Consider the following 14,114-nt stretch of genomic DNA (forward strand, 5'->3'; position numbering starts at 1 on the left):
CTTGAAGGACAAAGTCAAGATCAGCTTTGTGCTTGTTAATAATAGAAGAGGAGAGCGCTATGGAGATGCCCGCGGACTGGGGCTAAACTACGATGTTAAAAATTGCGAGGCAGATTGCAAAAGACCATATTTGGAGGACATGAAATCATACAGAGAAAAAAAAAAAGCTGTTTGTGTCGCCATCAGCGTAAACAAGGACGGTAATATTCGGTGGGTAGAACGCTGAGGAAGAGTCGGTGGTTGCAATAAAAAGAAGAGATGAGATGCAACATTCAAACGCGCTAGGAGGCAACTGAAAATGGCTAGAACGCGGAGAGAAAGAGAAAGGGAGGGAGCAACAGAGGGGATGTGAAGCGATTGCAGCTGAAAGGTAAGTACTCTGAGGGCCAGTTTTGGACAAGAAAGCAGATAACAGGAGAGAGAGATGAGAGGGAGGAGAGGGATGAGAGGAGAGAGGCAGAGGTGTTCCTGACAACACCTGAGGCCCACACAGGATGGAGAGAATAAGCAAAGAAAGTGTATCAACTAGCAGCTGTTATATAATTCAATGAAGAGGATAGGAGATAGCACAGAGGAGGTTGGAAATTCTGCCTTTCTTTAGCATCGGGTAAATTAACTTTGGAATTAATAATACGGTAGTGTAGGGATTTACATTTCATCCAGTTTTAATCAAGATTCAGTCATTTCCAACTGTCAGTGATCAGCTTGGGTGTTTTTAATGAAGAAGTCTGCAGCGAATCCTCTGTCAATAAAAGCAGGTGGTTTGGAGAATAGAGTTCAAACTTTAGAGGAAGAAATGTGAGTATTTGTAGTTAAATGGTAAAGTTCTGCAAGAAAATATATATTAAAAGCCATTGTATTGTTTTTTTTTACATGCAAATATGTCATGTGATGGCCGATTGCGCATTGTTCAAAGTGTGCACGTGCAAAGATATCTCATACGGGGCTCAAATGTACTCAAATAGTGTCGATTACTTGCACGGAGAAAGGCCCCGTACTGTAATTTTGAATCATGAGAGAGCTACGAACACACGGCGAGCTCTAACACTGCACCATAACCAAGAAACAAGTGTCTTATGCAACAAAGAACACTGACATAACGCTATGGGTGACGTCCCTTAGTCCACTTCTTTATACAGTCTATGGGTGTGACGGTCAACTATAGACTGTATAAAGAAGTGGACTAAGAGACGTCACCCATATCGTTCAGGTCCAGTCAAATGAAGGCGCTAACCTGCTAGCTGCCGCGTTTTAATGAAGTCGAGGCCAGGAGTTATGAGCGAATTTGGAGCTGAGTTCCATATTCCATATTGTGAACAATATACAAATATAATATATTGTTTACAAAACGTTCTGTTTCCCATATAACTGTCATTTCTCATAATCACAGAAAACTCAAACATAACCGTTACATTTTGGCCAAGGTCACATTTCGCATTTAAAACACTGGTGTAATCTCAATTTGTCAGACTCTGCATTAGACTCTGCATAGACTTTGCATTTGATTCTGTTTTGAATTTTGCCGTACGCCACCTTTAACCCGACGGTACAATAAAAATCTACAGAACGATTCCCGAGCCTCTGCGCCTGTTCTGCATACAACAGAAGAGAAACCGACAAATTCATGGCAACCAAAAAGCCAATCCGGAGACCTTTCCCGGCCCAACGCTGTTTTAGCAGTGAACGGGCGCTTAGTAACGTAGTCAATTAAACACGTTGTTAACGCAGGCGGGAGCGACCTCAGTGACGTATGATTTGTCTGTTATTAATGTTCATATCTTGATTTACGGACACAATAGTAGAATAAAATCAGAAGGATCGTGTAAAGTGGGTTAATACGATCATTTTAAGACCAAAATGATGAGGCTGACAGCTGCAGTTATGGTAATGGTAATAAGTACGTTTTTCAATAGGAAGTGAACTGAAGCCAGAGTCAATGGAGTCTGAAGCACTACCATGCTCATTTCTTATTTAGAACGTTGTGGCTAGCAGGTTAGCTATGTCCATTTATATATACAGTCGATGATCACACCTGTACAATGCTTTTACATGAAGCCAAAGTAACAGACTGTGATTGGCTTAGAACATAAACTGTGAATTAAAATGTATTGTATATTATGCTTTTCACTATCCCTGTTGATGCAAGGTCGTTTCTCTGGGCAAGACACTTCACCTACATTACCTCCATTGAGCGTAGCCATTGTGCATAACAGCTTCTAATCCTTGAATGCGACTGCGGATGGTTGAGTGCCCCCTGGAGGTAGAAAAGTGTTGTAAAAAGCGTAAACAGCTTTAAGTTTCCATTTCGAGTGTGTGCGACCCTGGACTTCTGCTTCATAGAATAGCCACTGGTATTGCATTCATCAAATAGTTCATAAAGACTTATTTAATAGAGGAGTCATTTGGCTAAAAAGTGTTTGGGAGTGCTGCAGGGAGCTGTAACAGAGAAGGTTAAGGAGCCGCCATTAAAACTTGTCTCCAGTTCATGAATATAAGATTGGGTCTAACTGTGATAAATGTCTTTTGTTTAAGTGATGGGGCTCACTCATAATGGGGATAAGTCATATATTTGTGAATGATAAATGGTTCATGTTAATTATCTGGATCTCAAACTGTGTGGTTACCATGGTATTCTTCATTATAGAGATCTGCTTTAGACATAATTAAGTGCTGTTCATAATTAAGTACTTTTAATCCAAGGGAAGGATTATCAAAGTCCTGGTTTGACCCTTTTCTGCCCTCATTTACGCCTGGTTTAAGTTTGGATTATTTTAACTGCTAGTAAAACAATAGGGACGGCTGAAACTGTAGTGATGTTTGTCGACTGATCTGAAGGTTGGAGGTTCGAATCCCACCCTCGACATAAACATCATTGGTAGAGCTGTCAGATCATTGAAGGTGGAAAAGCGTTAAATAAAATTGTGATCATTTTCGTTAGTAATTGAGTTGTTTTGACTTGTTTTAGATCCATGTTTCAATGAAAAGACATAGAATAAACGAATCCATACCTTTTTGACGCCACTGTCAGTAACTGTCGCTGTGTAAATACATTTTAAACAAGTCAAATATTCACTCGTGTTAGTACTAGTCACGCTGTCCCATTTTCAGTTATCTTTATTCTTTACATTATGTTGGATGGGATCTATAAGGACACGACTGAATGGGAGAGGCAATTTATCCAATCAGAGGTGTTGTTGGATGAGAACCACGTGGAAACAACTTCAGACAGTTGTTTTTTTTGACATAGTTCAACATCAGACTGTTGCAAAAGAGACTGAATGGCCATGAAATATGTTCTTTGCTCATGCTTTGGATAAACACCGATCTGGTTACACTTTATAATAACCACACCTTGAGCATGAAGAAAGAATTAATTCATAATGGACAAATAGTTTAGGTTAGATTAGGTTTAGGAATTGGGGTTAGAGTTTTAGTTAAGTAGTTACTAAGTATTAAGTTTTTGTCATGCTTCATTAAGGGTCATTAGGTGTAGTTATTATAAAGAGTTGGGGCCACAGCAGCTTGATTGGTAGTGTTTGTTCATTGGTAAAGTGGCCAGATCCATTGACCCACAGGTTGGCGGTGCAATTTTAAGTTCCACACATGAATGCTGTCGTTGTGTCCTTGGGCAAGGCACTTAACCCAGTGTCTGTATACAGTAGTGTGTGAATGGGTTGCGAGGGTGGGTGAGTGAGTGGTTCCTTGATGTAAAGCGCTTTGAGTGACTTGAAGGTAGAAAGGGCTATATAAAATTGTGAACATTTATCCAGGACCTTTAAAAACGGTAACGCTCGGACCAAGTTCTGTTGTTGTGTCCTTAGGCAAGACCGGCCTAGTATGAAAGTGGTGTGAGTGTTGGGCGTGTTTGCAGGGCCAAGTGGCACAGATTATGCTGATGATGATTTTTATTTTTTTTAATGAAAGTTTTTGGTAAACTCTTGTTCCACCGTTAACCCCTCCGTCTCCCCTGTCTCCTTTAGCCTGTGAGCTGATGAACCGTGGGATCCTGGCCCTGGTGAGCTCCATCGGCTGCATGTCGGCTGGCAGTCTGCAGACCTTAGCAGATGCCATGCACATCCCTCACCTGTTCATCCAGCGCTCTCCAGGGGGCTCTCCGCGCTCCGCCTGCCCGCCCACCAGCCGCCTCCCCGGGGCAGACGACTACACGCTCATGGTCCGCCCTCCGGTCTATCTCAACGAGGTCATCATGCAGGTGGTGTCTGAGTACAGCTGGCAGAAGTTTGTGCTCTTTTACGACTCTGATTTCGGTAAGGCGTTCAGTTTGTACTTGGATTTTATAGATTTCCTTGTGTTAAAACAATGAGATAATTTCACATAATATTTAAAGGTTCTGTAGATGTTTCTTACTGTCTTTAAAATGTGAACTAGTTTTTAATCTGTTTGCAGCAGTTGTAATTATTCACTGCAATGAGTTTATAAAAAGAAAACACATATTAGCATGCTAACCTTTATAAGATATCTGTATAGTTTTGCTGCTAAAAGAGTGTATGTGGTTGTAATAACTTATCTGCTGTTCATTTTTGGCCATTTTAATCCAAAGTAGGCACATTTTCAACTTTCTGCTCAAAAATGTCATCAATTTTAAGTCTGTGCTGGCACTAATAGCCACTATCATTTCTACAAGTACTATGTGACATCACACAGGACCACTCTGATTAAAGCCAGGTGTTTTTGATTACAAACACCTGGCTGCAGGGGCGGAGTTTGAAGTGTGGATACCTGTTATCACACTGTTCCTTATTCCTCCAAAACCTGCTGCTCCTCCTCCCCCCTCCAGGCACTGCCCAGTTTAGCAGATCTGAAATGTGGTTTTGGGTGGAGTTTATGTGTTTAGTTCCACTTTAATTACATGGAAAAATTGGATACAGCCCCTTTAAATATATATATAGTTGAGTTTAATCTTCCTCAATACATTTTTTCCATTCAAATGCAGTCCTCAGTATATTTCATAAGACAAAGAAGCCTGTCTAATATACCGACTTTCATACTTGTTGTCCCCATGTAACCTCCCCCAAACTCGTCCTGTTTTTCCACGCTCCATTAAGTCTAACATTAGCCTGAAACACTTGTGCGTAGGACAAGACTCTTACTTAGCAGGGACAACATTCGTTATAAGTGAAGCAAAACGGATACTTTATGAAATTATTTTGCCATTAGCTGACAAATCCATTTACTTTCGGACATCCTGCAACTTCAGTTACTCAGGAATATTGCAGTCGTCTTTGTTGAAGTAATCCTCCAGCTAGGTACTCCAGACTATTGTGACTACCCTAGTTTATATAAATGGACGTAGCTAACCTGCTAGCTAGTTCTAAATAGGAAGTGAGCCTTGGCACAAAGTGGTTCCTTTAAGCTCTGGTCCTTCTATTTAAAATGGTGGCTCCTTTCTCTGTGACTGCTGCTGCTTCTCATTCTGGCCTTAAAATGTTTGTATTACCCGCTCCACATGATCCTTATTTTGTTCATAAATCGAGATATGAACATTAACACAACAATGAGGCGCCTTTTTTCGCTGAGGTGAAAACCAGTGGTGGCGCTGCCATTAGGGAAGAGTACGTGACTGCTTAGGGCCCAATACTCTGGAGAGGCCCCCACTTAATTGCCCTTCAGGGCCACCAGTGCCAAGGCGTCAGATCCATTTCATGTTCTCTCAGTGTGACAATAAATGAGAGTAGTTTACTTTTAAACAAGAAAACACCATGAACATAGTATCCGACTGTCAACTCCATTTTATCTGTGAGAGCACTCCCCCTTTCACGTTAGAATGGACTGAGTGGGAGGGGCCCTGTTGCCGTTGCGTTACTCTCACAGATGTTTACAAAATGTACATACATGAAACTACTGAACTATTCCAAGGGGACTTTTTTCTGAGAGAAATGGTGCTTTCTTGCTCTTTGGAGAGGCTTGAGGATGTGTTTGTAGTGAAGCAGGCAAAGGTATCTCTCTTGACTGTACTTTGCACTTAAGTAAAGTCTGTTCACAGAATCAGTGATCTGGTTCACTTTTACACTTTTAGACAAACATGATGTGTGAACGAGCAGCCACTGATTGTGCATTAATTACCTGCATATTAATGTGTGTGTCTTCACATGCTTCACCCACAAAATATTGTTGTTTATGCAAATTAATTGTTCAAATAAGCTGAAGCAGGGAGACAACGAGCTGTCGAACCTTGCGCAAGGAAAAGTAGTCCCATTGAAAAAATACGTCTAGACTGAAATGATCACTTAAGCCACTTAATATAATTAATTTCTGAGTCAGGCTATGTACTATTTGATACTGTTTGATATTTAACCTGCCCTACACCGGACTTTCAGCACTCAGACACATTTGAGCTCATTCATTTGGATGTGACTCGCCCCTCTTTTTCTCAGTGCGCCTTATATACAGCAGCAGCTTTGTGAGCAGCGTGAGGCACACACTCACACACACACACACACACACCCACACACACACACACACACACACACACTCGTCAGACTCTGCTGTTCAATACAAGTGTGACTGAAGAGGAAATAAATGGAGCAAATGCAAAAGCACATTTAAAACGTTTAGCACAACATCAGACAGTTGTGGCGTATATTGATATTGAAATTAGCTACATGAGTCTGTAACAAGGTGTTATGTTCTCAAAAGCACAGAATCTCCTTCCCCAAATAAGGATGGAAACTGCAGGGTGAAAATCTCTTTAAGTGAGAATTTACTTCACAGGAGGGTCCTCATGTGTAGCCTATGTGTTTCATGTTTTATCTCAGCGCTAATTCAAAGTCCACATTGTTTATGAAGTATAGTTTTACATCTCTCTGACTCAATATAAAAAAGTCATTAAATAGGCCTGGATTAAAACATGATCTAAACATGACAGGTCTGCTGTGCCTTTTGTCCACAGGGCCTCCATAGAAAAAGTAATCTGACATTTTAAAATTATTACGCTATTACCTCTAACCAATCTGATTTCTGTGAGTGTGCCTGTTACTGTAAGCTGCAATCGACAAAAGAAAAATGTAATTTCCCCCAAAAATTGAAGTTTCCGGTCCATCGTAATTAAAATAAATCAAAATGTCTGCGTGTGAAAAACAATGGGAAAAAGCAGAAGATAATAAAAAGCCCCCCAAACTCAAACACACCAAACTGCCATTGGAGAATGCTATCGTCAAACTCCCTTAATCTGCTTTTTATATGGTCTATGGTAACTTCCCAAAGGCCTAGAGAAAGGCCCCAACCATAAAAATTAGAACATTACCTTTATAAAATCAACTTCTAGATACAGCCCCTTTCTGGACACCTTCAATGCTTTCCCACTTGTAGCTATAGTTGAGGTCCAGAAACATGACTTCAAATCTGTGCCAATGTTCTCTTTAACGACTGCCAGTCACAGAATCATGCTAAGACAAATATATTTTCCTCTTATTTTGCCATAGATCCTAATTTGTTTCATGCTAGGCCAAGTAATTACAAAGATATTGCCCATAAACCAGCTCAAAACATCTGCATCAGTTAAACAGCACTGTACCATATTCTGCACTCCGCCTTATTCACTACGTTTACAGGCTCAAGTGTTCTTAACAACCAAGTCCAGAACGCCTTTTTCATCAAAACCTTGTCCGTCATGACTGCTGATCGTAAACGAGTGAGCAAACACCCAAGCACACGTGTAATATTTCCCCGGCTGTTTCTTATGTCGCGCAGTTGAACGCCTCTCCTAGTCTATTCCTATACGTGACTGGACTGCTCAGTTACTTGCAATATTGATCAACGTACGTACCAGCTTCTCCAGATGTGTTATTGAGACCTGGGAGATTTGAAGCATGAGAATGAATTTGCACTTCCTGGGTTTATATGCAGATGAAGAGTCCTATATCAGATTAAAAGTCCTATATCACGCAAAATGGATTCTTGTGAGCTTTAAGCCATGTTAGAATGCTGACATATTTGTATTTTGTTTCATTCACACACACAGTGGAGCACTTCCTGCATTACCTCATGACATCATAAGGTGGAACAGAGTGTTGGAAGACCGTTTGGGTGAAGAACACAGCCTAAATATGCAGGATTTGTGTGTTAAACATGTGCAAATGAAACCACATTATCTGGTTTTCCTGGCTTGCAAGTAAACGCAGTGAGTCTTGTTAGAATAATGTCACATGAGTGGTGTGGTGACATCAGCGCGTACAGTAGACCAGGGTCATGTCTTTTGTATTGGGCCTTTCTAAGTTGATTTAAACCTTATTGCATTAATGGAGCCGGGCTTCTCACACCCCAGTCAATTAACACAATGAATGTGTTGTATGCATCGATCTCCAATGGAACGTGTGCGCTCTAATTGTTTTCACTGCACTGAGGCGCCGTCCTGCAGGGCTCTAAGGCCTTTTATCACTGTGCTGAGTGGGCCATATACAACAGTTCTAACAAGTGATTTTTATATGGAGCGATTCAGGGATGTTTGGAATGGAAGAAAGAAGTCCTGCAACATACAAAGTAGGCCTAACTGACAGACTAGCTAACTGACTAACTGACTGACTAACTAGCTAACCGACTGACTAACTAGCTAACCGACGGACTAACTAAGGACTAACTAGCTAACTCATTAACTGACTGACTAACTAACTAACTAACTAACTAACTAACTAACTAACTAACTAGCTAACTGATTAACTAACTGAGTTACTAACTAAACAGCTAACTGACTAACTAACTGACTGACTAACTAAATAGCTATCTAACAAACTAACTAGCTGACTGATTAACTAACAGACTTACTATCTAAATAGCTAACTGACTAAGAAGCTAACTGACTAACTGACTGACTAACTAGCTAACCGACTGACTAACTAGCTAACCGACGGACTAACTAAGGACTAACTAGCTAACTCATTAACTGACTGACTAACTAACTAACTAACTAACTAACTAACTAACTAACTAGCTAACTGATTAACTAACTGAGTTACTAACTAAACAGCTAACTGACTAACTAGCTAACTGACAAACTAGCCAATTTCTTACTAACTAAATAGCTAACTGACTGACTAACTAGCTAACTGACTAGCTAATTGACTAACTAGCTAACTGATACCTAAGTGACTGACTGACTAACTAGCTAATGGACTAACTAGCTAACGGACAAACTAACTGACTGTCTAGCTAGCTCAGTGATTAACTAGGTAATTGACAAACAAACTGACTAACTGAGCTAACTTTCTTTGCCTGATTTGGAACCTTACCCAATGTGACACCATTTTTCAAACTGCACATGTCCAGATATGTTGCCTGCAAGCTCTGAAGTTGCTATAGTAACCATAATTTGGCCAGATCTCATTTTTGAGATTCTCTTGATCAAATATAAACAGTTTGACTGAAACATACTTGCTCAAAGTCTGTAAACATGATGTATTTAAACAGAGCAGAGCTGAGTAAAGTCTGGTTTCATGAGTGAAATGCTAACTTTGATGATAATAGTCAAATACATTTCTGTTTCTATTTCTAAAAAACAACAAAAAAAACAACAACTGGTAACTCTTTATAATACCTATACTTTATTTATCCTTAATAAAGCACGAACAAAGACTTAATTAATAATGAACAAACACTTAATTAATAATGATTCAGGCTTAATAACTACTTAATGACGACCTTAATTAGCACTTAATTAGCGATTAATTAGCCTGTGTTGTGTATAGTTACTCTGTGAAATTGTCAAACTATTCATAACAAAACACATAATATGTATTTTTCTATTTCCTTCCTCTACGTTTAAAAGACTTAAACGACTTAAATCATAAAGTCGACAAATCGGACTGGGTGCCAAATCGGGCAATGACACTAACTAGCGAACTGTCTGACTAACAAGCCGGCTAACGAGCTAACAAAGTAATTAACTAAACGATGCACTTATTCAGGATGAAAAGTGACTCCGTACAGGCCTATCAGGAGGTCGTGGGTCGTTATTTTGAAAGGGCGTCGGGTCATTAGGCGAGACACTTCCTCCGCCATAGAAATGAATACGTCACCGTCTGCAGAGTCTTTTAAGGAGGCATTGCATAGGCAGATAGAGGGATAGAGAGATAGAGAGATTTTTGTACTTTCTACTTTTTCGTGTGCCCTTTTTTTTTTTACACCGTCCTACCCCTGAGCTCTGATGGACTTCGCTGTGCTTTGGTGCGCTCCTCTCTCGCCCCTCCATGGTTCCCTAATGGCCTCACCACTGGCATCGCTCAAGGAGAGATAGAGGGAAGAACGAGAGGGAGGGGGGGACAGAGGGAGATGAGAGGAAAAAGGGCCTATAAATGAAAAGAAGGTGAGATGAAGAAGAGAGAGCGAGAGGGAATGGAGAGAGGGGGATGGAGTGGACGAGAAAAAAGAGAGCGGGGGGTGGTTGCGTAAGAGCGAGGGAGAGATGGAAAGAGAGAGCGTTGCAGAGAGTGACTAAGACAAGGAAGGAAAGGCAAAGAGACAGAGGGATGGATTGAAATGGATAGAGAGAAAGGGAAGAAAGCAGATAGAGAGAGAGACAAAAGGGGGATGGAAAGAGGGAGAGAAAGGTAAGAGAAAAAGAAGGAGTGAGAGAGAGAGAGAGAGAGAGAGAGAGGAAAGAAAGAGAGGGAGGGGGGACAGAGGGAGATGAGAGGAAAAAGGGCCTATAAATGAAAAGAAGGTGAGATGAAGAAGAGAGAGAAAAAGGGGAGAGAGAGTGAGAGGGAATGGAGAGAGGGAGATGGAGTGGACGAGACAGCAAGAGGAAAGATGGTGAGAAAAAAGAGAGAGGGGGGTGGTTGCGTAAGAGCGAGGGAAAGATGGAAAGAGAGAGCGTTGCAGAGAGTGACAAAGACAAGGAAGGAAAGGCAAAGAGACAGAGGGATGGATTGAAATGGATAGAGAGAAAGGGAAGAAAGCAGATAGTGAGACAAAAGGGGGATGGAAAGAGGGAGAGAAAGGTAAGAGAGAAAAAGAAGGAGTGAGAGAGAGAGAGAGAGAGAGAGAGAGAGAGAGAGAGGGGAAAGAAAGAGAGGGAGGGGGGACAGAGGGAGATGAGAGGAAAAAGGGCCTATAAATGAAAAGAAGGTGAGATGAAGAAGAGAGAGAAAAAGGGGAGAGAGAGCGAGAGGGAATGGAGAGAGGGAGATGGAGTGGACGAGACAGCAAGAGGAAAGATGGTGAGAAAAAAGAGAGAGGGGGGTGGTTGCGTAAGAGCGAGGGAGAGATGGAAAGAGAACGTTGCAGAGAGTGACAAAGACAAGGAAGGAAAGGCAAAGAGACAGAGGGATGGATTGAAATGGATAGAGAGAAAGGGAAGAAAGCAGATAGAGAGACAAAAGGGGGATGGAAAGAGGGAGAGAAAGGTAAGAGAGAAAAAGGAGGGAGGGAGGGAGAGATGGAGAGGGAAGAAAGAGAGAGGGAGATGTGAGTTTGAGAGATACAGAGAGGGAGAGGGAGATAGAAAGATGGAGATGGACTGGATGAGAAAGCTAGAGGAAAGAGGGCGAGTAGAATAGAGGGGGATGATTGCATAAGAGGGAGGGGGAGAGTTGGAGAGAGAGAGAGCAAGGGAGAGAGAGAGAGTGGTGGAGAGAGAGAGGCAAAGACAGAGAGAAGGAAAATTGGAGAGCAAGAGAGAGAGATAAGAGAGAGAGATTACGAAAAAAGGGACAGATTGAAATGGATAGAGAGACAGAGAAGAGAGCAGAAAGAGAGAAGGGAGAGGAAAGTGAAAGGGCAGAGAGAAAAAAAGATATGTCACAGAGCAAGTTGGAGAAAGAGAGAGAAGAAGAGAGGAGGAGAGAGAAATACAGAGGTGAGAAGAAAGAGACAGAAGGGGGATAGAAATAGAGAGAAAGGGAAGAGAGAAAAATAGATGGAAGGAGAGAGTTGTAGGAAAGAGAAAAGAAAGTTAGGGAAAAAGAGAAAGTTAAAGGAAGAGAGAAACGGGTGAGAAATCAGATTAAAATGTATAGAGAGACAGGGAAGAGAGAGTGAGAGAGAAGTAAGAGAGAAACAGAAGGGATAGAAGAAATAGAATGAGAGGAAAGAGAAAGAGGACAGAAAGAAATATATGTCAGAGCAAGTTAGAGAAAGGTAGAGAGGGAAGAGAGGGAGAAATACAGAGGTGAGAGAGCAGAAAGAGAGAGAGAGAGAGAGAAGAGGGATGGAAATAGAGAGAGGAAGGGAAGAGGGAAAAATAGATGGAGGGAGAGAGGTAGGAAAGAGAAAAAAGAAAGTTAGAGAAACAGAGAGAAAGAAACACAGCTAGGTCAGAGAGTAGAAAGTTAGAGGAAGAGAGAGAGAGAAACAGAGGTGAGAAATCAGAGGGAGAGAGAGACAGAAGAGGGATGGAAATAGAGAGAGAAAGGGAAGAGGGAAAAATAGATGGAGGGAGAGAGGTAGGAAAGAGAAAAAAGAAAGTTAGAGAAACAGAGAGAAAGAAAGACAGCTAGGTCAGAGAGTAGAAAGTTAGAGGAAGAGAGAGAGAGAAACAGAGGTGAGAAATCAGAGGGAGAGAGAGAGACAGAAGAGGGATGGAAATAGAGAGAGAAAGGGAAGAGGGAAAAATAGATGGAGGGAGAGAGGTAGGAAAGAGAAAAAAGAAAGTTAGAGAAAGAAAGACAGCTAGGTCAGAGAGTAGAAAGTTAGAGGAAGAGAGAGAGAGAAACAGAGGTGAGAAATCAGAGGGAGAGAGAGAGAGACAGAAGAGGGATGGAAATAGAGAGAGAAAGGGAAGAGGGAAAAATAGATGGAGGGAGAGAGGTAGGAAAGAGAAAAAAGAAAGTTAGAGAAACAGAGAGAAAGAAAGACAGCTAGGTCAGAGAGTAGAAAGTCAGAGGAAGAGAGAGAGAGAAACAGAGGTGAGAAATCAGAGGGAGAGAGAGAGAATGCCCTTTAAAGATGCCAGCGTTCCTAGCGGCCCTGTCCGTACAAGGAGACTTCTTTAGAGAACAGACAGACGAGTGTGTCCTCCCAAATGGGCCTGTGCCTCGGCCCGCTCTCTGCCGGGTCTTATTTTCAGCTCTACTGGTGCGGCCCACACAGACACATGTTTTCACTCTATTATCACTCTCTTTTCTTGTCGTTTATCTTTCTGTAGGCTCTACTCGCTCCTTTCTCACTATTTCACTTTTCTTTGAGTTTGTGCCACAGATATTCTCAGATTAAAGGGACGGTGCCAGAATGTGAAAAACAGAACTAGTTTATTTTAAGTTATTCCTCACTTAACTTACGCGCTGGTAGAATCCTAATTACTCACCATGATGAGTTTATAAGTGCGTTATGTAAGTTTCAGAGGCTGGATCGGGGTTTTGCCAACAACTAGCGTGTTAATAGCGCACTTCCTTTTACAAAATGTCTGTACTGGGACCTATACTTTCGCGGCCTCGCTGTTTTGCTTTTTTTTTTAGTTCAATTTTGCATGCTGTTTTTGTTAACGCGCTTCAGCCAAATTTACATAAACGTTGGATCGCGGTGTGACTCTGAAGTGCTGTATGTTTGCAATTTGTTTTCTCCACCGACAAAATGCACAATGTCGATGAAACGTTGTGTACAGACAAAGGCGCCTACAAAAGAGAGTGTTTAAACGAGAGAGAAATGTGAGAAAATGTTAATGCCTGTGTGAGAAAAGTGTGTAAAGTGTGTGGTGAGGGGTTTTACAGCTGCAAAACATATATAATAATTGTAAAAAAAAAAAATAAATAAAGCTGACTACTTCGCGGATTTTGCCTCTTGCGGGTTATTTTTAGAACATAAACCCCGCGATAAACGAGGGACGACTGTAATGCAGGATTTCAGGAGGTAACAACATCGTAACATGGCTTAAAGCTCGTAAGAATCAATTTTCTTTAGGGTTACTATACTTTATTATACTTTTATTATTCCAGATCTTGAGTTTTAAGGTTTGTCGAATTTATCCTCTAGCTGAAAACTATCCTTTTACGCATGTTTAGGGCGACAGTAGCTCAGTCGTATTGGTCGACTGATCCAAACGTTGGCGGTTCGAATCCCGCTCTCAACATAAACATCATTGGCAGAGCAGTCAGATCCACCGACCCACAGGTTGGCGATGTGATTGTAGCTTCCATAAATGAATGATGTCGTTGCGTCCTTGG

At 41.4% G+C, this 14,114-nt stretch overlaps 1 protein-coding gene across 1 annotated transcript in view; it reads left to right on the forward strand.

The window, feature by feature from the left end:
- Window positions 1–14,114, forward strand: part of grid2 (glutamate receptor, ionotropic, delta 2) — an 834,579-nt gene that overhangs the window by 372,971 nt on the left and 447,494 nt on the right. Inside the window, exon 3 of the mRNA XM_033973100.2 lies at window positions 3,981–4,268. Coding sequence (XP_033828991.1) covers window positions 3,981–4,268 — 288 coding nt within the window. The remainder of the gene's footprint in view (window positions 1–3,980; window positions 4,269–14,114) is intronic.

Source organism: Periophthalmus magnuspinnatus, chromosome 9, assembly GCF_009829125.3.
Source record: "Periophthalmus magnuspinnatus isolate fPerMag1 chromosome 9, fPerMag1.2.pri, whole genome shotgun sequence".
Lineage (NCBI taxonomy): Eukaryota > Metazoa > Chordata > Actinopteri > Gobiiformes > Gobiidae > Periophthalmus > Periophthalmus magnuspinnatus.